Below are 25,304 nucleotides of genomic sequence, written 5' to 3'. Positions count from 1 at the left end.
AACCCTGACATGTTTTTTAATTACGCCCCCCCCCCCCAAGTGGGGGGGGCTGGCCTACTTACTCTGGGGCCACCCCCCACGCCCACTCCACCCAAACAAGATCCCTGGTGCCTAGGGCCTTTTCCTGGCCATGGATCACAGCCACACTGTGATCCATGGCCAGGAAACGGTGCGAGGAAGGCATCGATGGAAAGGGGAGACTCTCCCCTTTCCATCGATGCCTCCCTGGTATCTGGGGAGGCCGTTTTGGCCTTTTTTGCCCCACCGGAGTGGGGAGAGAACACTCACCTGCTGCTCCGGTGGGGAAAACTGTGACGTCAGCGCGCCTGGAGGTGCGCTGATGTCACAGATGGGCGGGTGGGCGTAGGGGTGGTGGGGCGGAAGTTCTTTCACATCTCTCTGGTTAAAAAAAAAAATCCCTCCCTGGCATCGGCCACTGGTTGTCACGCCTGCACCAATGGGGTTAAATAATTAACAAAACATCTGAATAAAAATTATATTTATTGAGGTCACATTTAACTATTTCCACTCTATTGTAAACAACAGTAGGGGAAGTATTGGACTTTGGTAGGATCAAATTTACTATTCCCACTCCAGCGTAAACAACCATAGGGAAAATGATGAACTTTGAAGGCGCCAGAATTATTATTTTCACGCCAACCTGAGCAACGGTAGGAAAAGTGCTGGATTTTGGAGAGGTCAGATTTAGGATTCTCACTTCAATGTAAACAACAGTAGTAGAAAAGATGGACTTTGGAAGGGTAGGAGGATCAAAGTTATGTAAGTTACAGTAGAGAAAATGTTGTAATTTGGAGGGGTCAGATTTACTCTTCTCATTCCAGTCTAATCAACAGTAGGGAAAATGTTGAACTTTAGAGAGTCAGTTTTACTATTCCCATTTCAGCATAAGCAGCAGTAGGGAAAGTGTAGCACTTTGGAGGGGTCAAATGTACTGTTCTCACCCCGGCATAAGCAACGGTAGGGAAAGTGCTGGGGTTTGGAAAGCATACATTTACTATTCCAACTCCTAAATTAAAAAGAAAACATAAAAAATTACCTAAAGTGAATCTTAAACATTTTGAAAATAAATTATCAATTAAAATAATAGATTAACAAATAAGAATACAAAATGAAAACTTATCAATATTTACTAATAATTAAAACATTACATTAGACATATATATTTAAAACCCTTCCCAGCCTATTACCAGAAAAATCCAACACCCAGAATATTTTTTTTAAATAATAGCTGAAACAAATTAAGAATATGCATTAATTTAACAAGTGATATTAAAAGAATAATTACTATAAAACACATATTACAATCAAGTAATGTAAAAATTAAATTCAAATCATTTATTTATAAAATCATTAAAGTAGCCAATAAAAAATTGAAATTGCCATTTTATTTAAAAATATTTATTACATAACTTACTAATAACATAATGTACATGACTAATAATTGCATAACACATTTAAATTAGGAATATATTTACGTACAATTAAAAATAAATATTAAAAAGACTTCCCACCCTATTGGTATTTGAATTTAAAAAAAGGCTAATTAATACATTTCAATAAAGTTAAAAAAAAATATAAATATAATACTACATCAAAAATAAAAATAAACTATACCAAACAAAGTACATACCCTTAACATTAAATTAATAACTTGCAAAACAAAAACGAATACTCAACAAAATAATTAAAACAATAATTTATACAACTATTTTAACAGAAATGATATAAATTACATAAAAAATTAATTCTTATGTCCTGTATTCTGTCCCACGATATTTTTGGCATAGTACTTGTGTACCACAATATTTTTTATTTGATATTATGATGGAACACTACAACTTATGTCAGTCATAGGCAGTCGGAAGAGGGGGGGAAAAGAGGAGCAGTTTAAGGGGTTTTGGAAACGTACAGTGCTAACTGATTTCTAGTGGAGCGTGGTTTAGTGGAGCTGGGCATCCCTGCAAGGTATCTATGAAATAGTGACCAAGTTTCAGCACTGGGTAAATCCAGTACAAGATCCACTGCAAGGTTTTGCTAACTTCTGTCTACATGAGATCCCGTATTCCACCATTTTGTAGAGAAGGCAGCCTGTTAGTTCTTCAAAATGGAAATGAGACAATGGCAAATTAAGGGTGCCCATGTTAGCAAAGAGAAATAATGGGGAGAGGTCAAAGAATGAAATAACTGTTGTAGAGATGACGAGGTACTGGGTGTAAGAATGTTTTAGATTGTTACTCTGACGTTAGCCCAATTAGCGACAAGAAAGAGGCATGTAAATAGGATAAAAAAACTCTTACTTCATGGCACTTTCAACGTTCATCTTATTTTGTCAGGCTATTTTGGGTAGTCTTTCTGGAATTCAGAGAGCTGTGTGGACAATGGAATAAAGCAGTTGCACCTTTGAGACAGATGTGGAACACTCATGAAGTGTAAGCCATATTTTGAGCTACATGTCATTTTGAATGATGTCCCGGAAGGACTGTGTTTTGCAGTGTAGTGGTGCTGTTAACTCTGTCTGGAGGTATTTTATTCACATCATTATAGAATAGGGAGGTTTTAAAATGATTTGACTTCTTAGTTTGAAAGTAACCCTGATGTTTGCTCTGCCTGTTGCCTGTGAAGTGTTATGAATGTGCTGACAGCAATGATTTAAGTATGGATCTCACACTTTTGTAAGTTGTAGCAGGATAAGTGTCATGACACTGATGAAATGATTGCTCATATGCTTAATTGATCATGAAGGTGTCTTTCCTCAACCACCTCATAGAGACATGTTGAACCTTGAGACTCTGATGAATGAACTTGAGTCTCTGATGTTCAGTCATTCAGGTTTTTCCTGTATGTGTGAGTTTACTGTTTTTCCTGTGTTTGTACAGTATTTGTATACTGTTAATTTTGGTGTGTGCATGTACTACCAGAATAGTTTTCTGTAAACAGGATTCATTATGGGATGTAATAGTAGAAATGAAGCATTCAAGGATGATCCAAGCGGACGTGAGGCTATGACCAGGAAGAAAAAGACCAGAAGGTTGTGTAGGGAAGCGTAATAGCTCATGATAGAGCGTAAAAGCTAGAACATTGATCCTCCAAATGTATTTGGGTTCTGCCAGCGTCTTACAGGAGGATGTTCACCAGCCCACAGGAATGGAAGATAGTGAAGTTTTTATTGACATCTTTGAAGAAATAGATGAAGAGGGTTATGGTAAACGTTATTGGTTGGTACAAGATTAATTGCAGCTTCATAATTTTGACAGGGATCAAGAAAGCTTCACCAGGAAAAAATAAAGGGTGGGGGGCAACTTTTATATCCTAATGTATCCATAGCCCTGATATGGCCGTTCATTTAATTCTTTCAGGGAGAATTTCTAGGGTTAATTTCGCTTGGAGGAGACAGAAAGGTCAACCTCGAATCATATCCCTCCAGAGGGTAAACTAATGAAATGAATGATAGCTTATGTGTTTGGCATCAAACACCTCATCTTAATATTTCTGGTCTGATGCCAGCCCTAAATTTATTCGGACATGCGCCTAGTGGACACCTTAGATATGCCCCCTGAACCGCGCTAGACTCTTGGTATGCTGACTGACTAGTTTAGTCCAGTCTGCCACCAACAGACACGTTTCTGACCCCCTATAGGTGAGAGCCTGCACTCTCAGAGGTCAGAAACAATGCCTGCTTCAGAGAGGGGTGTTACCATCCATTCCAGCAGGATGGCTAGCAGATCTGCATACCAATATCAGGGTCTTCAAATACCCTGCTGCCTTTGGTATGCACATCCCCTGACTTCCCCAGCCCTGAGTGTAGCCACCTCCTGCCCTGATGTCCATTTGGCACCAGGATAGGTGGGGAAATTAGCTAGTCAATAGGCCTGTATCACCCCTGGGATAACTAACCACACCCCTAAGGTGGACTACCAGAGTTGGACACTCAAAGAAGGGTTCCACCATCTTGGTTTTGGTTGGAGATAGTCCTTGTGGGATAGGGAGATGCCCACTCCACAGGAAGTGGTCATAACAAGGTGTATGCCCCCCAAGGGTAAGTAGCTCATTGGCTATTACCCTATACCCCACTAAAATGCTCCTAAACTACATAGCACTCTTAGACCGCCGTGTTATGAGACACATTAAAAGGAGAAATTATGGCCATCTGCATGGCAGAAAACAAATTAAGCATGGAAAATAGGGAACAACTTCAGCAACAAGTTAGGGTGCTGGAGCTCATCCATCACCACACAGGGGCCCCTAGGGTATGGAGACTTCTAGAGGCATCCCGGAAACAACGAGCGCAGCTACAACTTGGCATTGCAAAGTACTCCATCCTCTGGCTGAAAAACTCTTACTAGCTTGGGGGAAACAAACCTGGGTGACTGTTAGTTAATAGACCCTGTGGTCAGTGCCAGGCTATGACCGTAGAGCCACTGGCTCAGCCAGATGGCTCAGTACTCCAGACCAACTCACATATTGCAGCCGAGTTCAGGGACTTTAATAGTGACCTTTACACTGTGCAACACATACTACCTAACACCATTGATGAATACCTACAGTCAGTGAGTTTTCACAGGACCTTCTGCCGGCTGCTAGCGCCCTTCCTTCTGTAAAGGGCCCGCAGGACCTACCTCCGGGATGGTAAGCCCAGATCAATCTGGGTTCATTTCCCAACGACAATGCAGCGATAATACTAAGAGAATATTACACATCATAGTCAAGGCTAAAAGATCTGGAAAATAAATCGTACTGCTAGCGGTCGATGCTGAAAAAGCCTTTGATTAGGTTCACTGGCCATAACTAATAGAGACACTCACCTGCTTCAGTATAGGACTCGGTTTCCGAAACTGGATACTGAGCACCTGTAATCACCCAAGGGCAACAATCAGTGGTAACGGGCATACATCCACACCCTTCCCCATAGGCAGAGTTACACGCCAGGGGTGTTCACTGTCACCACTGCTATTTGTGCTTTATTTGGAGCTCTTTGCTCAACATGTCCGAGACCATCCTGGTATCACCGGGGGTCGATTTGGGGGAGAAGATCACACTATCTGCCTAGACACAGATGATGTCAAAGTGGCCCTAGATAACCCGGGCACGGCTCTACCAGCCTTCTTGGAAGAGGTTGAAAAGTTTGGTGCAGCAGTGGGATTTTGTACTAACGTCCAGAAATCTCAGGTGCTGAACATCTCAGTGTTCCCACAAACAGCAACACTGCTCTCGGATAGCACCCCTGTCCAGTGGATCGCCAACACTATTCCCTACCTAGGTATACAGCTGGCAACAACAGTACCTACCACTGCACAGGTGAACTACAGAACCCTCATGCGGCAGGTCAAGCGAGACCTCACTCGATGGTACCAGTACCCCCTCTCCTGGCTAGGCCGCATAGCGGCAGTTAAAATGATCACAATTCCAAAAATCCTCTTCTTGTTCCAGACCCTACTTGGCGCTGTTTTACCTGGAAAGATCAAGACGCTACAGAAGGAGCTGACTCGCTTCATATGGGCAGACAGGCATCCCCAGATGTCCCCGACCCTGAGCCACCGACTCACAAAGGAAGGCAGGCAGGGTATCCCTAATCTCCGCACATATTATCAGCCGGTACAGCTTTGTTACCTAGTTGAGGGTTGAGAGCAGAATTCGAGAAACTATGGCTCTTCATGGACCGGGCAATTGCCGATCTACATTTATTGAAAGTGCCTTTTCTTAGAAAGTCGCAGCACTCCTGGGGTCTCTGTTCTTCCCCAGACACAGAGCCCACGCTCAGAGTCTGGGATAGAATTGCTGTAGCTATCGGCCTGACCACATTTACGTTCCTTGTGACGCCCATACTAGACAATTCAGTCTTCACGCCAGGACAAAATTGCCTGTCGTTTCGTTGGTGGCAGACTAGCAGATGCAGGTCTGTCGGTCGGTCATCTGTACGATGCGGATGGGGTTCGCTGCTCTGAACAACTGAAAGAAGAGTTTGATCTGCCAGAGTCAGAAAGACATTCCTATTCCTAAGTCTGCCCATGGATCGCACACCCTGCCCTTTGACTTAGGGCCCAATGACCGCTGACATCCTCCGAACAGTGGCTTCTTCTGAAGCTCACGGACAAGGGAATGGTATTAGACTTACACACCATTCTTCTTCAGGCCCCCCTGATTCCATGATCCCCGGGACAGCGCCGCTGGGAACTGGAACTGGGCAGATACCTGACTCCCACATAATGTGGGGAGATATACTACAAAGTGAATCATACGGCTCGCAAATCTGCAAAATCACTACTTACTGGTATCAAACAACCCCCCCGCCCCCGACTTCAGCAATGCTACCCCACACATTCGGCCGACTGTTGGAGACAGTGTGCAGGGAATGCTACTCCACATCCTGTGGGACTGCCCCATGATCTCCAAGTTGTAGGAGATCCTGGGACATAGATGCCCATCTCAACACCCAGGTTCCCGGCTTATACCATACTTGGTTTTCCCAATCCACTTGCACCCTACGTGATTTAAGCGGGAATGTGACAAATCAATCTAGCATTAGGAGCGGCCCACCAAACAATACTCGCATACTGGGGCACGACTACAGTTCCTACACATTGGGTCTGGCTTCATAGACTCTGACATATATTGGGAGACTCCTATAGCGACCTATGCAGCACATTTATTGCGTTACCATTCCACAAATGTAGGGAACTGACATGCCCTAGATACCTAAAGCTGTTGCAACTCTTGGACTGCCCATAGTTGGACCTATATTTTAGAATGTAACGCACTTACAGCTGACTCGTCCTATTTTTGTAATTCTGCCTGAGTGCCCACTGGGGGATGGGTTTAGGTTTGAGAGGAGGGATGGGTTTATAGTTCTTTGTATGTTAAAGGATGTTATATTTCCTTGTTAACTTCTACAGCTCATGTTATTTTGAGGCTGACATACTTTTGAACTACAGATAACGATAAAAAGATGTAAACCATAAAATGCCCCTCAATGCGATGTTTAGGGGGCTCTCCGACACCAGAAGCCAGATTCGCCTGACGATAAGAAGACACAGAAGAACCGGAAGAGCAAAAACTGCAGACGCCTGGTAAACTGTTGACCTGAAACCCTGCCTGCTTATCTGCTGCCGTCCCAGCAATCAGGACATCACGACTCGTCCTTTAGCTATAGGGACTCCAAAAGCCTCAGAGGTTCTCCAGCACTTCGCCAGCCCGTCAGCATCTCCTTTGGAGTGGATGAGCTACTTCCCTACTTCTTGCAGGCACCAATTGGAGGTTCTCCAGCACTTCACCAGCCCTTTAGCATCTCCCTTGGAGTGGAGGAGCCACTTCCCTGCTTCTTCCAGTTCACCAGCCTGCTTAACTCTGGGTTCACTGACGCAGGAGCCATCCAGGAGGTCATCCCCATGCTCCAAGAAGTCAGTCCTGTCTCCCCACCAAGTGAGAAAACTCAAGGATCCACTGGGGCCGAGTCGCACCATCCCTTGGGGAACTGGGCCCCTTATACCAACCGAGGCTTGTTGAAGTCCACCCAAGACTCCACCAGCAGAACTGAAGACCTGCCTACAGGGATAGCAGCGTCACAGAGGACAGCCTTCCCATTTGTCCAGTTGCCTTGTTCTATCTCTCCTTCTCTCTTCCAACAGGTCACCAAGAGAACTGTGTGCGCATTGACACAGCTGCACCACTGCTAAGGATCCACTGCACCTGAGCACCTGCTCCCGCGCCTTCCAATGGTGTCCCCCTGCTTTCCAGACAGCCACCGACCATGCCCTCCTGTTAGCTCTTGGACTTGTCCACAAGTCCCTCCTTACATTCTTTTTTCAGGTGGCCCCCCTCGTCGCCAAGTAGTCGGTGCGCAGGAACCCGACATGACCAACACCACTGCACCCAGACGCTTCTGGGCAGGTAAACCTGAACTGCTGGTCTTGTCAATAACTTGGCACCTCTAGCACCTCACTACCTTCCGGTGACTTTTGAGAACCGAGTGTAAGGACTTCCATGCAGCCATTGTACTTTGCAACTCGTACTGCGTAAAAATGCGTTCATCCACAACAAGTGTTACTTACTTGCAAATTCTTTAGCCACTTCGCTGTCAGGCCTTTTTCCCCTCAGGTGCTGAGCCTTTTTTTGGCTATTTGGGGTAGTTTGCGCTTCGGCTCTCATACCTTTTTGTCCACATAAGCTATTCACGCCAAATTTGCGTCCTGATTTTCCAACATCCAAGAGATTCTAAAGGTACCGAAAGTTTGTGGGTTCCCCTGGAAGAGACCAAGGAATTAGCCAAAATGTCTTGATGGATGTGCTTCACCCGGCACCAGCTCTGATGAGGCATTGCTCCCCTTTAGTGTGGCCCTCACAGACTTTCTTCTGGGGGCCTGGATGAAATCTTGCACAGGGGCTCCTGTACAGTGCGTGATGGCCTGTTGCCAACATCCAGCACCAGGAGTCCCAGCCTCCCTCTCCCATCACCCCTGCTTCCTTTTTGGCGACAAAGGTGACACAGCGCTCAAGCGGTTTCATGAAAAATGGGTCACCGCCAGATCCTTGCACCTCTCTTTAGCTTCCAGACAACAGCAACCGTCCTTTTGTCCTTTCCTTGGTTGCAGCTCGGGCCCCAGAGGGTGTTTTGGCAATACCATCTCTACTTGTCCACCTAGCAGTCTTCCCAGCCCTTTTGTGGCCGGGGTCATGGATCTCACAGAGGTCGGTGGGAGTCAGACCCAGCTTGCTTTCGACTACCCTGTCCCTCTGACTGACACAGCCTCCAAGCCGCTTTAGTGATCCTCCCCCCACTCAGCACGAACATCGAGTTGGCAGCAGTATCAGGCACCACCTGCCCCAATGTACCAAAATCACTTCAGGCAGGTGGGTGCTAAAAATAGTGCAGAGAAGTTATGGGCTTCCCTTTGTCAAAATGCCTCCGCCTTTGCCACTATCCCCAGAACAGCAGATGGAGGGCCATCTCTTGTTGTTCGTCAGAGAGTGCAGGTTCCCTTGGCCAAAGGAGCCATTAAGAGGGTGCTAGTGACAAGTAGGATCTGGTTGCTTTTACTGCTACTTTCTGATGCTGAAAAGGACAGGGCCCCCGCTCTTTCTAGATGTGCACCCCCTCAATGCTTTTTGGGAGAAAGAGAAATTCAGGATGCTCACGTTGGCTAAGGTCTGTCTGCGCTGCATCCTGGAGGCTGCATGGTGGCATTGGACTTGCAGGACACTTATTTTTACATCCCCACCCTGCAAACCCACAGGTGTCAACTGAGTACCCTGGTCTCTGGCGGAATTCCAGCTCAACATCAATCTTCTGGTGCTGAGGGTGGTTTGCCTGGCATTGAAAGCCTTCCTCCCATCCATCAAAAGAAGACTGGTTCAGGTGTTCACAAACAACACTATCGCCATGTGGTATTGCAACAAACAGGGCGAAGTGGACTCTGTGAAAGGAGGCCCGAGCCTCTGGACATGGCTGAAGTGACAGGACATCTTCCTGGTCATGCAGCTGGTGGGCTCTCTTAGCACATGGTTGGACAAACTGTGCCGCTGATGCCTTGCAGATTACAAATGGTGTCTTCATCAAGAGGTGGCACAAGGCCTCTTTTGAGAATAGGGAAAACCTCAGCTCACTCTATTTGCCACCACCAAGGACGCTCAGTTAATGCTCTTCTGTACATTTGGAGTTACCAAAACTGCTGCAGAACCCGGGTCTCCTGTATGCCTTTCTGCCAATACCGCTCCTACAGAGAGTTCTCAAGAAGATCAGGACCAACCAGACCCATGTTATGCTAGTGGTTCTGGAATGGGCATGGAGAGTATGCTGTCCAGAACTCCTTAGTTTGTGCATCTGTCCTCCAAACAGGCTGCCTCTTTGGGAGGACCTTCTGTTGCAGCAGCAGGGCAGGGTCCTACAGTCAAACCTACACACACTCCACCTTCATGTGTGGAGATTGAGCAGCAACGGTTGAATGCCTTTTATCTGTCTCCTGAGATCTGCGATGTTATTTTGGGAGCCAGGCGTCCCTCAACAAAGACTGTATACAATGCCATTTGGACAGATTTGTGGTTCTTGGTCCTCCAGTCATGTTGACCCGCTTTCAGCCCTCCTTCTGAAGGTTTTGCTTTCTGTACTGTCCTTAGCCTGGCAAGGTCTTGCACTGGGCACTGGGCACTAGGCTACCTTTTAACCACATCAGGTTTTTTACAGTTGCCAGATTAGCCATCATTGTTTAAGTCACTTGTTGTGACATGTTTTGTTTAAGGGCTTGCAGTATTTGTTTCTTCCTACCTCTTTCATAATGCCCCAATAGGACCTTAATTTGGTCCCAATGTTCCTTATGGGCTTACCCTTTAAGCCCCTGCATAGTTGTCCGCTCAGACTCCTAAGTCTCAAACCGGCCTTCTTGGTGGCCATTATATCACCCAGGAGAGTGAGTGGGCTTCAAGCTCTTACAGGTAACTCGCCGTACCCAAGCCTTTACCCAGACAAACTGGTTCTTCGGATATGTGCCTCTTTTCTGCCGAAAATAGTCACTCAGACAAAACATCATGCTGCCAACACTTTTCACCCCCTCTCATCCTTCTTAGGGTCGGCCTGGACCATAAAAAATCATTCTTTCTCCATCAGTCTCATTAAAGAACATTGGGTGGATGATCTGCTCTTCAGTTGGTTCACTTGAGCGAAAAAGTGAAAAGCGGTGCAGAAATGGACCATCTCTTAATTGCTTGTACCCTGCGTCAAGATCTGCTGTGCATTAGCTAAAAAGCAGCCACCTCAGGGTTTGCAGTCCCCTTCCACCAGGGCCAAGGTTGCTGCTACTTCATTAGCATGCAGGGTACCTGTCCTGGACATCTGCCAAGCTGCTACATGGGCGTCCCTTCACACTTTGACGAAGCACTACTGCTTGGACATTCAGGTCCGCCAATCAGCTTTTGTCTGTTTGGTTTTCCAGGACTTCTTGCTTTGAGCCATTCGCAAAACCACCTCTGTGAAGGTATTAAGTGTGTATCTATTCTAAGGTGAGGAATCTGGGGTTCAAAGTCACTATTGGAAGATCCAGTTACTTACCTTCTTGAATGCTTTATTTTTCTGGTAGAGACTCTGTCTAACTGCAGATTCCTCACCAACCCTCCCACCCTCCCCATTCCGCAAAATGGTCTCTTCCCCCTAACAACCTGATTAGACCTAGCACACTGGTCAAACTCTCAGTCTAACATGGCACTACATTTTTGGTGCAGAAATAGTCACATAAGAAACTGATGTCAGCACACCAGGGTGGCGCCTATATAGGCACTGTGCATGTCACTTCTAGTGCGGATGAGTATAATATGCTATTTATCACCATTCTTGGGGTAGGGGAGAGTGGCATGATGACTCACTCAAGACTTTGCCTTTTGCTTGTCATTACGCATCCTAATTGTGATAAATGGCAGATTACACTCTGTGCCTTTGCATATCTATCTATCTAGATATATGTGTCTCACCAAATCACACCGTATTATAGGTGTAAAAAGCGTGCACTCAGGGCTGAGATGGTCACGATGTTTTATTCCAAATTCAACAGCTCGACTCGTTTCGGCCATCCCACCTTGCTCACTGTCCTCAGTGTAATCCATCAACATAAATGTGAAAATGGCAACAGAAATGAAAAGAGGACTGCGCATAGGTACAGTCCCTGACGGAACGAGACACCCCAGCAGGGCAGGGTGAAAATGAATGTGTGTGTGTATATATATATATATATATACATATATATATATATATATATATATATATATATATATATGTTCGATGGCATGTGTAGCTGCAGATACACATGCTTTGCACATCCCGCCATCTAGTGTTGGGCTTGGAGTGTTACAAGTTGTTTTTCTTCGAAGAAGTCTTTTCGAGTCACGAGATCGAGGGACTCCTCCCCTTTCGGCTCCATTGCGCATGGGCGTCGACTCCATCTTAGATTGTTTTCTTTCCGCCATCGGGTTCGGACGTGTTCCTTTTCGCTCCGCGTTTCGGTTCGGAAAGATAGTTAGAATCTCGGAAAATTAGACGGTATTGTTTGCGTTCGGTATTGGGTTAGTTACAACAGATCGACACCGAATTTTGAAGAGCCGACGGGGTTTTCGATCCCCCGTCGGGGCCTGGTCGGCCCGACCACGTGTCTCTTCAAGGCTAATGGAACGGACCCCATTCCGCTTCTGCCCCAAATGTCACAACAAGTATCCTTATACAGATCAGCATCTGGTCTGTAACTTGTGTTTGTCTCCAGAACACAAAGAAGATACTTGTGAAGCCTGTCGAGCGTTTCGGTTGAGGAAGACATTAAGAGACCGAAGAGCAAGAAGACTACAGATGGCGTCGGCGCCAACAGGACAAAAACACTTGGAGGAGGAAGAAGAAACCTTCTCCATCGAGGATTCGGACTCGGACGAGGTCGATCCTGAACAGACGCCAAAAACCGTGAGTAAGACGTCGACACACAAAACTCACGGAAAAACCACGAAAGCCCAGGGGACGCCACCGCCAGCAGGCCATGGCTTAACCCGAAAAATAGGTGACCGATCATCGGCACCGAAAAAGGGCACGCATGTGTCGAAGACATCCGACTCCGGTCGAGATACCGGCACAGAGCAGACTCGACCCCGAGACAGCGGGTCAGAGCAAGTTCGGCACTGAGAGGGCGGCACCGAAACGAGTCGGCACCGCGAGACCGGAACGCCGAAAATTAAAAAAGTGTCGTCGGAACCGAAAAAGACTGCCGAAAAAGTTTCCATTCCGAAACATCCGGCCTCGGAACCGAAAACAGGTTCCTACACAGAGGAACAGGGACTGTCCTCACAAATGCAAGGACATAGGTTCGGACAAGAACTAGAGTCAATGGAGCCAGACTACACTCAGAGAAGGCTCCACATCCAAAAGGACACAGGGAAGATAAGTACTCTTCCCCCAATTAGGATGAAAAGAAGACTTGCCTTTCAAGAAAAAGACAAGCAGCCACAGGCAAAGGTGGCAAGACAAGTAACACTGCCACCATCTCCACCACGCTCAACGCACACATCACCGGTAGCCACTCCACCACTGATGCAGTCCCCAACTCATACTGGAATGAGTCAGGATGATCCCGACGCATGGGATCTTTATGATGCGCCAGTATCAGATAACAGCCCAGACTGTTATCCAGCGAGACCGTCGCCTCCTGAGGACAGTACAGCCTACACACAGGTGGTGTCAAGAGCAGCGGCGTTTCATAATGTCACCCTGCATGCAGACCCTATTGAGGATGACTTTTTATTTAACACACTATCCTCCACACATAGCCAATACCAAAGTCTCCCTATGCTACCTGGAATGCTAAAACACTCCAAACAGGTGTTTCAGGAGCCTGTGAAGGGCAGGGCCATAACTCCAAGGGTGGAGAAGAAATACAAGCCACCGCCAGCAGACCCTGTATACATCACGCAACAATTAACACCAGACTCTGTGGTAGTAGGGGCAGCTCGCAAGAGAGCAAACTCACACACCTCAGGAGACGCACCACCTCCAGACAAGGAGAGTCGCAAGTTCGACGCTGCGGGGAAAAGGGTTGCAGCACAAGCAGCCAACCAATGGCGCATTGCCAACTCACAGGCATTGTTGGCGAGATATGATATTGGGACGAAATGCAACATTTCATTGAACACTTACCCAAAGAGTTCCAAAAAAGGGCACAACAGGTGGTGGAGGAAGGACAGAGTATCTCGAACAATCAGATACGCTCGGCAATGGATGCAGCAGATACAGCTGCTAGAACAGTAAATACAGCAGTGACCATAAGGAGACACGCATGGCTGCGTACATCAGGATTCAAGCCGGAAATACAACAAGCCGTGCTGAATATGCCATTTAACGGACAGCAGTTGTTTGGGCCGGAGGTGGACACTGCTATCGAAAAACTTAAAAAGGACACTGATACGGCCAAAGCCATGGGCGCACTCTACTCCCCACAGAGCAGAGGCACATTTCGTTAAACACAGTTTCGAGGAGGGTTTCGAGGACAAAGCACAGAACCCTCAACCTCACAAACAAGGCCCACTTATCAGAGCCAATATCAGCAGGGAAGTTTTCGGGGACAATATAGAGGGAGCCAATTCCAAAAGAGTAGAGGGAAGTTCCAAAGTCCCAAAACTCCTAAAAGCAAGCAGTGACTTTGACGTCACAAATCCCCAACACATAACACCTGTGGGGGGGAGACTAACCAAGTTCTACAAACATTGGGAGGAAATAACAACAGACACTTGGGTCCTAGCAATTATCCAGCATGGTTATTGCATAGAATTTCTCAAGTTCCCTCCAAATGTCCCACCAAAAACACACAATATGTCAAAACAACACATGGATCTTCTAGAACTAGAAATCCAAGCGTTGTTACAAAAAGATGCAATAGAACTGGTACCAATTCATCAGAGAGGAACAGGAGTTTACTCGCTGTACTTTCTCATACCCAAAAAGGACAAAACTCTAAGACCTATATTAGATCTCAGAACATTAAATACCTACATCAAATCAGATCACTTTCACATGGTGACATTACAGGACGTAATCCCACTGCTCAAACAACAAGACTACATGACAACACTAGACCTAAAGGATGCATACTTCCATATACCGATACATCCTTCACACAGAAAGTACTTAAGGTTTGTATTCCAAGGGGTACATTACCAATTCAAAGTGTTGCCATTCGATATAACAACTGCGCCAAGAGTTTTTACAAAATGCCTGCCAGTAGTGTCTGCACATATCAGGAGGCAGCAAATACATGTGTTCCCGTACCTAGACGATTGGTTAATCAAAACCAACAGGCAAGAACGGTGTTCACAACACACAAAATATGTCATAGAAACCCTCCACAAACTAGGTTTCTCACTCAACTACACAAAGTCACACCTTCAGCTGTGTCAAACACAACAATACTTAGGAGCGACAATCAACACAACAAAAGGGATTTCCACTCCAAGTCCACAAAGGGTACAGGCATTTCACAATGTAATACAGGCCATGTATCCAAAACAGAAGATACAAGTCAAGATGGTGATGAAACTACTAGGCATGATGTCCTCATGCATAGCCATTGTCCCAAACGCAAGGTTGCACATGCGGGCCTTACAACAGTGCCTAGCATCACAATGGTCACAGGCACAGGGTCAACTTCTAGATCTAGTGTTGATAAACCGCCAAACATACACCTCGCTTCAATGGTGGAACAATATAAATTTAAACCAAGGGCGGCCTTTCCAAGACCCAGTGCCTGAATACGTAATAACGACAGATGCCTCCATGATAGGGTGGGGAGCACACCTCAATCAACACAGCATCCAAGGACAATGGGACACTCAGCAGAGACAGTTTCACATAAATCACTTAGAACTACTGGCAGTATTTCTAGCGTTGAAGGCATTTCAACCCATAATAAGACACAAACACATTCTTGTCAAAACAGACAACATGACAACAATGTATTATCTGAACAAACAGGGAGGAACACACTCAACACAGTTGTGTCTCCTGGACCAGAGAATATGGCATTGGGCGATTCACAACCACATTCGTCTAATAGCACAGTTTATTCCAATGATTCAGAATCAGTTAGCAGACAATCTCTCTCGGGATCACCAACAAATCCATGAATGGGAGATTCACCCCCAAATACTAAACACTTACTTCCAAAGATAGGGAACACCACAAATAGACCTATTTGCAACAAAAGAAAACGCAAAATGCCACAACTTCGCATCCAGGTACCCACAAGATCAATCTCAGGGCAATGCGTTATGGATGAGCTGGTCAGGGATATTTGCATACACTTTTACCCCTCTCCCACTCCTTCCGTATCTAGTAAACAAATTGAGTCAAAACAAACTCAAACTCATACTAATAGCACCAACCTGGGCAAGACAACCTTGGTACACAACACTACTAGACCTCTCAGTAGTGCCTCATATCAAGCTTCCAAACAGACCAGATCTGTTAACTCAACACAAACAACAGATCAGGCATCCAAATCCAGCATCACTGAATCTAGCAATTTGGCTCCTGAAGTCTTAGAATTCGGACATCCAGACCTTACACAGGAATGTATGGAGGTCATAAAACAAGCAAGGAAACCAACCACAAGACATTGCTATGCAAATAAGTGGAAAAGATTTGTTTATTATTGCCATAATAATCAAATTCAACCATTGCACGCATCTGCTAAAGACATCGTAAGCTACTTACTGCATTTACAAAAGTCAAAGCTAGCTTTTTCATCCATTAAAATACATCTTACCGCAATTTCAGCTTATCTGCAAATTACGCACTCAACCTCATTATTTAGGATCCCAGTCATAAAAGCATTTATGGAGGGCCTAAAGAGAATTATTCCACCAAGAACGCCACCAGTTCCTTCGTGGAACCTTAACATTGTCTTAACAAGACTCGTGGGCACACCTTTTGAACACATGCACTCATGTGAGATACAATATTTAACATGGAAGGTAGCGTTTCTCATTGCCATCACATCTCTAAGACGAGTAAGTGAAATACAGGCATTTACCATACAAAAACCCTTTATTCAGATACACAAGCATAAAGTAGTTTTACAAACGAACCCAAAATTCTTACCAAAAGTCATATCACCGTTTCACTTAAATCAAACAGTAGAACTACCAGTGTTTTTTTCAGAACCAGATTCTGTAGCTGAAAGAGCACTACATACATTAGACATCAAAAGAGCTTTAATGTACTACATTGATAGAACAAAACAAATAAGAAAAACAAAACAACTGTTCATTGATTTTCAAAAACCTCATACAGGGAATCCAATATCCAAACAAGGCATTGCCAGATGGATAGTTAAATGTATTCAAACCTGTTATCTCAAAGCAAAAAGAGAACTGCCTATAACACCAAAGGCACATTCAACTAGGAAGAAAGGTGCTACTATGGCCTTTCTAGGGAACATTCCAATGACTGAAATATGTAAGGCAGCCACATGGTCTACGCCTCATACATTCACCAAACATTACTGCGAGGATGTGTTAACAACACAACAAGCCACAGTAGGACAAGCAGTACTACGAACTTTATTTCAAACAACTTCAACTCCTACAGGCTGAGCCACCGCTTTTGGGGAGATAACTGCTTACTAGTCTATGCACAACATGTGTATCTGCAGCTACACATGCCGTCGATCGGAAAATGTCACTTACCCAGTGTACATCTGTTCGTGGCATGAGATGCTGCAGATTCACATGCGCCCACCCGCCTCCCCGGGAGCCTGTAGCCGTTTCGAAGTTGATCTTGAACATTTGTACATATATCACTTTAAACACCATTATGTACATACATATTTACTCCATTGCATGGGCACTATTACTATAATACACAACTCCTACCTCACCCTCTGCGGGGAAAACAATCTAAGATGGAGTCGACGCCCATGCTCAATGGAGCCGAAAGGGGAGGAGTCCCTCGATCTCGTGACTCGAAAAGACTTCTTCGAAGAAAAACAACTTGTAACACTCCAAGCCCAACACTAGATGGCGGGATGTGCAAAGCATGTGAATCTGCAGCGTCTCATGCCACGAACAGATGTACACTGGGTAAGTGACATTTTCCATATATATATATATAGCGGTCGCAACTAGGTAGTTATAGTTAGGACCATGTTTCCATAGAAAATTTTTGGGGGACTTTCCTATATCTTTGGCATCGTTTGAGCCAAGAAACCTGCCTGGTGATTGGGGGCCAAGAAAAAGGGGGGGAGGGGTCAGAAAAGTTGTGTTTCCCATGTTAATTCCCTTAGGACCTTTGAGCACGGCTACAGTCCGAACGACTGGACAGAATTACACCAATTTCTGCAGAAAGCTAGGTCCCAGTACACAGGTTACACGTTCCTTATATGGTGTGAATCCATCCAGTGGTTTAAGAGATATTAAAGGGGAAACTAATTTGTATATCTGAGGTTGTGACGACTTCACGAAGATGGAGAGCTTGTGCATGGCAAATGCACAGCTCTGATTGGCTGCCAACACTTCAGTTAGGAAATGTGGGCAGCCAAGTCCCACAAGAAGGTAAACAAAAAAGACAAGGGGCCAGGTTAGATACACCCAGACCCTTTATCCCTGGTGCTGGGTTCCCAGAGGGATCATCCTGGGGTAAAAAAAAACGTTTAAAAAAAATTGTTTGCCGTGATTTCGTGACGTCTCAAATTCATGAAAACATTTATTTTTTTTTAAAGTGCGCGCTCCCACGCTTGTTTTTTAGAAGCCTCCAGGGGGCATTATTATTTTGGAAGCGCAGTCCCCGGGGACTTGTTAAAATGATGCGGGGGCATGCACCCCCCGCAACCCTGGAAACCGCCACCTCCTGTTTTCAAATTTAGTGCAGGGGTGCTGCATGCCTTCACCCACCCCAACCCCACAGCCCTGGGGACTGCCACCTCCCGGTGGGCATGAGTTATAGTTACCTTAGGGCACAAGTTATAGTTACTTGAAAGAACTCTATAACTGCTGAATTTGTCTGGTTTTGTCAGAGCAAATTCAGAACCAAACTATAACGTACCTGTAAGCTTTATTTTTTCATTTAATTTAGAAGGTTTTTTTAATTCTATTTCCTAAGTATAACGTCCCTATAAACTTTGGTTATATGCTCCAACAGTGAGACTGTCTTGAATTTCCGCTTGCAGGATCAATCTCCAGGCAGCTAAGAATAAGCTGAAACACAAGACGTTTAACCATCAAAGTGAATGATACAAATTGTCTGAAACAATCTTGCAGACCCAGCATGTTTACAGAAATTAGGCTCATAGATTCATAAATGACTGGCAGTGAGGATGAAAGTGGCTGCTTGAGTGGGCTTCCTCCAGGTGCTGCAATCTAATCGCCTTGTAATAGCCGCAAACGTGCTGGGATACGGCGTTATTACCATGTAATCAGATTCCTGCTGCTCTGCTGTTATTATCTGCCACTTGTTGGATTCTGTGAGCCATACAAATTCTGATTTTAAATGGATTTTCATTTAGGTTTTAGCCTCTTCAGAGGCCATTGCTTTAGTTCTCCAAGCATGTTGGGGGATGGAAGCCTTTTTTCTGCATTAGGGAAGTCGGTGCAATAAAATACCTTGTATAAGAAAGTGGCCTCATGCACCCTGTAACTCCAGCCAATAACACTGCTTTGATTCCTTGTACCACTTTTAGCCCCTAAACAGTGTCCTCTTTGGAGGAAGGAGTTGTGGGACAACTATGCTTCCAGCTTCATGAAAAAGTTCCTAATGTTGTAAATCCTTTCCTATTAAACCAGCACTCAAGACAACAAGAGGGGGCACCCCCCCTGAAAACTTGAAAAGTGTTTTTCCTCCTCCATCCCTGTCTTCTTTACTAGTCCTACCCAAACATTAAACCGTAGCCCCATTCCCCCCACAGTATAAACTCTCTTGGAGTCGGTGTGTCATTTGGAGATGTTCCTTACAATTGCTTACAGCTCCTGAAAATAAAACTGCTCTGGATTAATCCTCTTCCTTTGTGATTGTTGTTTCGTGCCCTCATGGTACTATCTAAAGAGCCCTTAAAGTTCTAGGACAGGTTTGTGGGTCCTTATGTAACGCAGGTGATCATATGGCTACGAATTCCTTCTCTGTGTCCCCTTAGTTACATGTGAGATCTTGTCCATTACCAAAATTCTCCACATTCTGGTCTCCCCCATACAGGCTCTTGTGTCCATCCTAATAATATTTCCCCAGCATTGTTAGGGTATGTATGCCAGTAATTAGAGATAATATTTGCAAAACCATGTTCCACTAGCGTTTGAGTATTGGGTATGACAAAATGCTCCACCCATCTTTGTTCCCTCGCACGCTTGTACACACATCAGCCAAATTATTGTTGCTGTTAACAGACAACCGTAGCATATATTACTACAAATTTAAATCAGATTGCACCCTGTGCATGCAGTGTTTATTGTCTTTCTCAGTGTGTACAAATCACATTTTAACACCAGGTTCCAGTGCGTCCGTTTGAGTTCCAAAACACAGAAATTAAGTCAGATTCAAAAAATAATGTTTCTGTTGCAGTGTTACTGTTACGAGGATCCTGTATTTGTATTCCAGTTACAATCTAGAATTTAAAAGCCTTCTCAAAGCAGTGTGCAGTATGAGAGGAATGAAGCGTACCTCAGCCCCATTTGGAATTTTAAAATAGGGTTGAGCCAAATAACTTGGGTGAATGCCACCTTAACCGTCCATAATGGAAAGTCAAAACAAGTCATCTTGAACAACTAACATAGTCTACTGACAACCTGATGAAGATGGTGTAACTAAATATAGGCATTGCAAATGAGCCCTCAAGAAGTTCCATGTAAATGGAATGAAACGCTTTGGCTGGCTGCATTGTGAGACATCTTAACCTGATGTTATTTGGAAATTTTGAGTTGTTTTGTATGTCTTGAGAAAGCTATAAAATAGTACATGTATAGTGTGCAATTTGGTTGAATGTTGTAATAATACTCCTCCCACCGGTGTTCAAATTCTCTCCCCTGTTCTTCTACCGCTCTGAACAGACCTTTTCATCTACACCTAAGAAAACTTGGAGATCCAAAGCCCCCTCCACCACACAGCTCACGTGTAATTTCCCCTTCGTGTTCCATCATCACCCCTCAAGGTAGTGTCAAAGACACTTTCCTTAAATTTGTATGGGATATATCACTGAACTTTGGTTCAACTTTGACTCATCGCAGCTTCACCACCTGAACTTCGATCTACGAAAACTCCGACTCCCTGGGTCTAATATTGACCTGACCATAAATCTTCCCGGGGCAGCTGATTCTTTAAAAAAAAGTAGATCTGCAACCTAGTGTTTGTGTAGATTTTGAGTGTGGGTATATTTGGTTTGGAAATTCACAAAGGTTTCCCAATTTACATCTGGAAAAGATGGCAGTCGTAGGTTTTGAGGTGCAGGCCTGGAACACTTTGCAGGATTGCAGTTAGGACTGCGTGGGGTCATTTCCACATGTGTAGTTGCACACAGTGCTCATTGCTCATGAGAAAATACTGTCTCATTTCTGCAGTGGCCTTTATTTTTTTAAGAAACTGCTTCCCCTATGCTCCTTGGTTTGTAGCCCTAGAAACCACACTCCCAGTCTCTGCTAATAGATTTCCTCACCTGAACGCCTTTCTAGTGAGTATTATATTTTACGAATGTAAATTCATCATTTGTGAATTCCAAAGGGGGTGTTCACAATCTTAAGAATGGCTATGGTGTAAGGTAAGCATATGGCCTGGAGCGGCTTGCAGCACTTTGAAGGGGTCGGACGGCGCATGCAGGCGGGGGTGAATTAATTTTAAAAAGAACACTTACCTTTCATCGCTGCCACTACCGCTCATCTGCTGCAGCTGCGGGCACAGGCTCCCAGCCTGCCCTGCGGCCAATCCGAACGCTGCTGTCATGCTGCTGACAGCATTCAGATTGGCCGGAGCGCCCTGCCAGGGCGCCCGAGGCAGAGAAAGTCTATGGCTCCTCTCTCCAACCCGGCAACACATCGCAGGGTTGGAGAGAGCCCAGTGCACATGTGTAATGGCCAGCCTGAGACGGACAGCCAAACATACATGCACACTGAGCACCCCCCCTCCATCCCCGTCATAGCTCGTGGCCCCGCCCCTTTTACTGTAAAACGGTAATAAACTATGTTTATTATCGTTTTAAAGTAAAAGATTCGCAGCTGCTGCTGCTGGTGGGGTGCGACGCTCCTCCGCCCTACCCGAGAAGCCGCGCCTGCATATCGCCCCATGACTTTGTCATTTTGACTCCCCCCACCCCTTGAAACTTGACACAGGATAATTTGAACTTGAAATCTCCCTTTTCTTCACCAAAAATATCTTAGTTATGTTATTCACCAGCTAATGTGATGTGATGAATCAAATTAAAATGAAGCTAAAATATCAACATTTAATCAACCAGACTCAAGATTCCCTTCTTAAAAACGCTGTTCCCATCTTAATTTTCTAAGTACAGTATTGTATGCTTTTCAGTTATTCCTTTTATAGGCCTCTTATGGCTGGTTAATTGAACAAGGGAGTGTGTATATAGATCTTTATCAGTTTGCAAACCCCTCTATACGTTTCTCATAAATTCTAAACCATAAAGCAGGAATTGCTTTTTGTAGGGAAACCTTTGAAACCCTCACCAAACTGGAAGAAAAAAAAACCATATTTTTACATTTATTTCATTGTTTTAAGTGAAAAGTCCAACTTAAAAGGTCAGAGTTGGTGTTGTCAACAGTCTGAGCTGTTCACTCAAGGTGCTGGGCAGATGGCACCCTCGTGAGTTCTGCAGCCCCGCAACTTACATCACTAGTGCATTGAGTGTTCCTGTGTGTGCATCCTGGTTTCCTTACTAAGCACTGCAAAAACGTTTCATTTTTAATGAAACCTGATAAAATAAATACAGCCACACCTTCAGATCGTTTTTAAAGGTACATCCTTAATTAGAGGTATTTTTGCTTTTTTCAGTCTTTCTTAAATTCATTCTGTCACGTACGTTGCTGAGGCAATTTAATTTATTATTTCTATCTATTAATTGAAGCCATGTGGGGCCAAGGCAGGAGGGCTAATTGCTTGAGACCTCACTCCCGAGATGATGGAAGGAGGGCCTGAAAAAGCACATGGATGGACATTGAGGATCTTTAGAGAGCAGCAGAGAGTGAGTGTTTTGTGTATGTAGAAGAGAGAGTGAGGGAGAATATCAATTGTGTTACAGTTTGTGTGATCTGACCCTTCGCTCCACAGCTAAACTGTGCTTGACTTTCAGACCAAGTCGTACTCGAGAGAGAAGAGGAGGGTTTGGAGGCCCAGTACTGAGTATCCCGGTCAGTAGGGTATAGGTGCAGGTTAAAACCTGACTTCTAGGTAAACCCTACTACAACCTCTAGATCCTGGGGAAAAAAGCCAGCAGCTGAACAGCCTCTACCACAGTGCAGAGTGTCTCCCCCTCATTCACTGTATCAGTCAAAAGATGACCCATGTGGAATCCCAGCTGGCATATGTTACCCTCATCTTCAAGATAAAACATGTACCATCTTCACCACTGTATACCCTTTGGGTTTGCCTGTCGTTCTAACGCACAACTAATACCTTGTTGACAAAGGGTAGGTGTGAGGTCTCTTGGGGTCATCTTCTGGTTGGCTGAGCACCTTTCTCCTTCTCTCAACAGAAAGCTGTCCTCATTGACCACGGAATCCGTCGCTTGACTTTCCTCGTGGCTCAGAAGGTATGATTTTGTTATTGTATGTTGATGTTCACTTTAGAAACTATCTTCTGCCCTGTCGACATTTTTGGGGGGTCAGAGGAATTACAGAACAGCATATAAATACGTTTACTGTTATTGTTATTCAGACCCAGCTGCACTGGTTTCCTTTTCGTTCCTGTGTCACATTCAGATGTTTGTAAACTATTACATGTCTGCCTGTACAAATGTGCTTGGAAACCGATCAGGCCTCCCCAGTCGAGAACACCACCGACCCCTTGACCTTCCTGTCGTCCAGTCCATGCCCCTGCAGACTGGCCCTGCACCCGTGGGGAGTGTTGGCCCAACGCACACATCATTCTTCCCGGGGGTCCCCGCACAGCTTGGTGGCTCCACCTCCATGGTAGTTATAATGCAGAGCTCAGAGGGTTGGAGAAAAACCTGGGGCCATGGGCGAGAGGTGTTTTTGGCTTCTGGCAGAATAAAGACATCCCGTTTTGTTGAGCTTTCCCTGGATGCCGAAGGCCAAGCCATGTCACACTTCAACCTAAGTGTGGCCTGATCCCCTCAGAGTGATCCTAGGTGGCATCTGTGATGGGGGCGTGCTGCTCTTGACCCCACAGAAGGTGTCTTTCTTCTTGTACAAGAAACCAACGGGTCAAGAGCCTTTTAAAGTGAGTGTATATTTTGATTACAACATCTGGCCAGGTCCTGTACATTTTGGTCACCTTTTCTCCATCCGTAACTTATTCAGTCCTGTTTATTTGCTATATTGTCTGAACCTGTGCTTACTATCTATGTGAGAATGTACTGGTTGGGCAGAGGGGGGCATAGGCACAATTCTGGACTGTACTTGGGCAGCAGATGTCTTTTGAATGTTATTCAGTGGTGTTAGATTTAAACTACCTTCTCAAGCAGCAGCGCCCTCCTCTGGCATCATTAGCATCGCCGCTTATCTACCAGTAAGATGAGTGAGAGTGACGTCATAGAGAACCACGGTGTGCTCGCTCAGCCGTCACAATGGAGTCATGACGAATCACTAACTCCCTAGGACTCTGTGCACTGAGCGTCCAGAGCACGGAGCCGTCGCCGCGGGTTAGGAAGTAAGCTCCCTCATGAATGAGTGGTACGGGTCGTATCCGTAATCATAAACTTTGTGCTTTGTCAGTCTTTCTTTCTAATGCCAGAAACCTCAGCTGTGCCGCTCGCTGGCTGTTTCTGCTTTTGTGTTTGCTGCCACTGTTGCTTTCATTGTAATCCAATTGTGTTTTGTCTAATAAGTGATGGGGTTTCTGAGAAAGTGTTAACGCCCTGACACCTCACTGCCTGGATGATGGGGGATCACAGAAGAGCATTTAAAAAGTACAGCTCTCTTTTCGTCATTAGGTCTGCCTGGCTAGGTACCAAATGCTTTAGGGTGGCTGCCACCTCGCACTGTCTTGGATGTACGTCTTTCAGCTGGGAGTCATAAGAATCTCTGGAAGGTTTAGCTAAGAGTAGAGTTGGCATTGGGAGGGTACACCAGTGAGAAGTAGCTGCAGCATCATTCCTAAATAGTAAGTGATGACACTAAGCCAGCCGCCTAGGGCTCCAGAGTACTTGAATGCATCCAGCAAACACAAAGCATTTAAAGTGGCACTGCAGTCAAAATGTGAGTGTCCCTTGTTCGAGAGCTCGATGAGCAAAGCAGGAAGTGGCATCTGCCTAAGGGGCAGCCATCTTGTCTCTGCATTCCATCTGCAGTTTTTCAGCACTGCCAGAAAGGGAATGAAATGAAAAGATGGGGTTTTCTCACAAGAGAAATCCATCCTTGGCTACATTTCACCTTCAAATTAGAGATTTGAAATAAATTAAGGAGCAAGCAGGGCATTTGGTTGTTGCAGCCTGTGAAAGCTGATGAAATGTGCAGGTCTGGATACAGGGAAGGGGGTATTTCAAATGGGGGAAGGCTGCTTGTCAGGGGACTTGGCTTCCAAGCCTAGTTTTGGCTCTTCAATCCTTTGATGTTCGTCTGTTTTGGTCTTTGCAGTTTTCATTATGCGCTGATCCACCTTGTCCAGACAG

The 25,304-nt window shown here is 45.2% G+C and overlaps 1 protein-coding gene across 5 annotated transcripts in view; it reads left to right on the top strand.

The window, feature by feature from the left end:
* The window catches only part of ACACA (acetyl-CoA carboxylase alpha), an 895,081-nt gene that overhangs the window by 403,295 nt on the left and 466,482 nt on the right, over positions 1-25,304 (top strand). For all 5 annotated transcript variants that reach the window (XM_069226569.1, XM_069226573.1, XM_069226571.1 and 2 more), the window contains one exon: positions 23,208-23,264. In XM_069226569.1, the coding sequence (XP_069082670.1) occupies positions 23,208-23,264 (57 nt within the window). The remainder of the gene's footprint in view (positions 1-23,207; positions 23,265-25,304) is intronic.

This window comes from Pleurodeles waltl, chromosome 3_2 (assembly GCF_031143425.1).
Source record: "Pleurodeles waltl isolate 20211129_DDA chromosome 3_2, aPleWal1.hap1.20221129, whole genome shotgun sequence".
In the NCBI taxonomy this organism is placed as follows: domain Eukaryota; kingdom Metazoa; phylum Chordata; class Amphibia; order Caudata; family Salamandridae; genus Pleurodeles; species Pleurodeles waltl.
The sequence above is the reverse complement of the archived record's forward strand: the minus strand, read 5'-3'. Positions and strand labels throughout refer to the sequence as shown.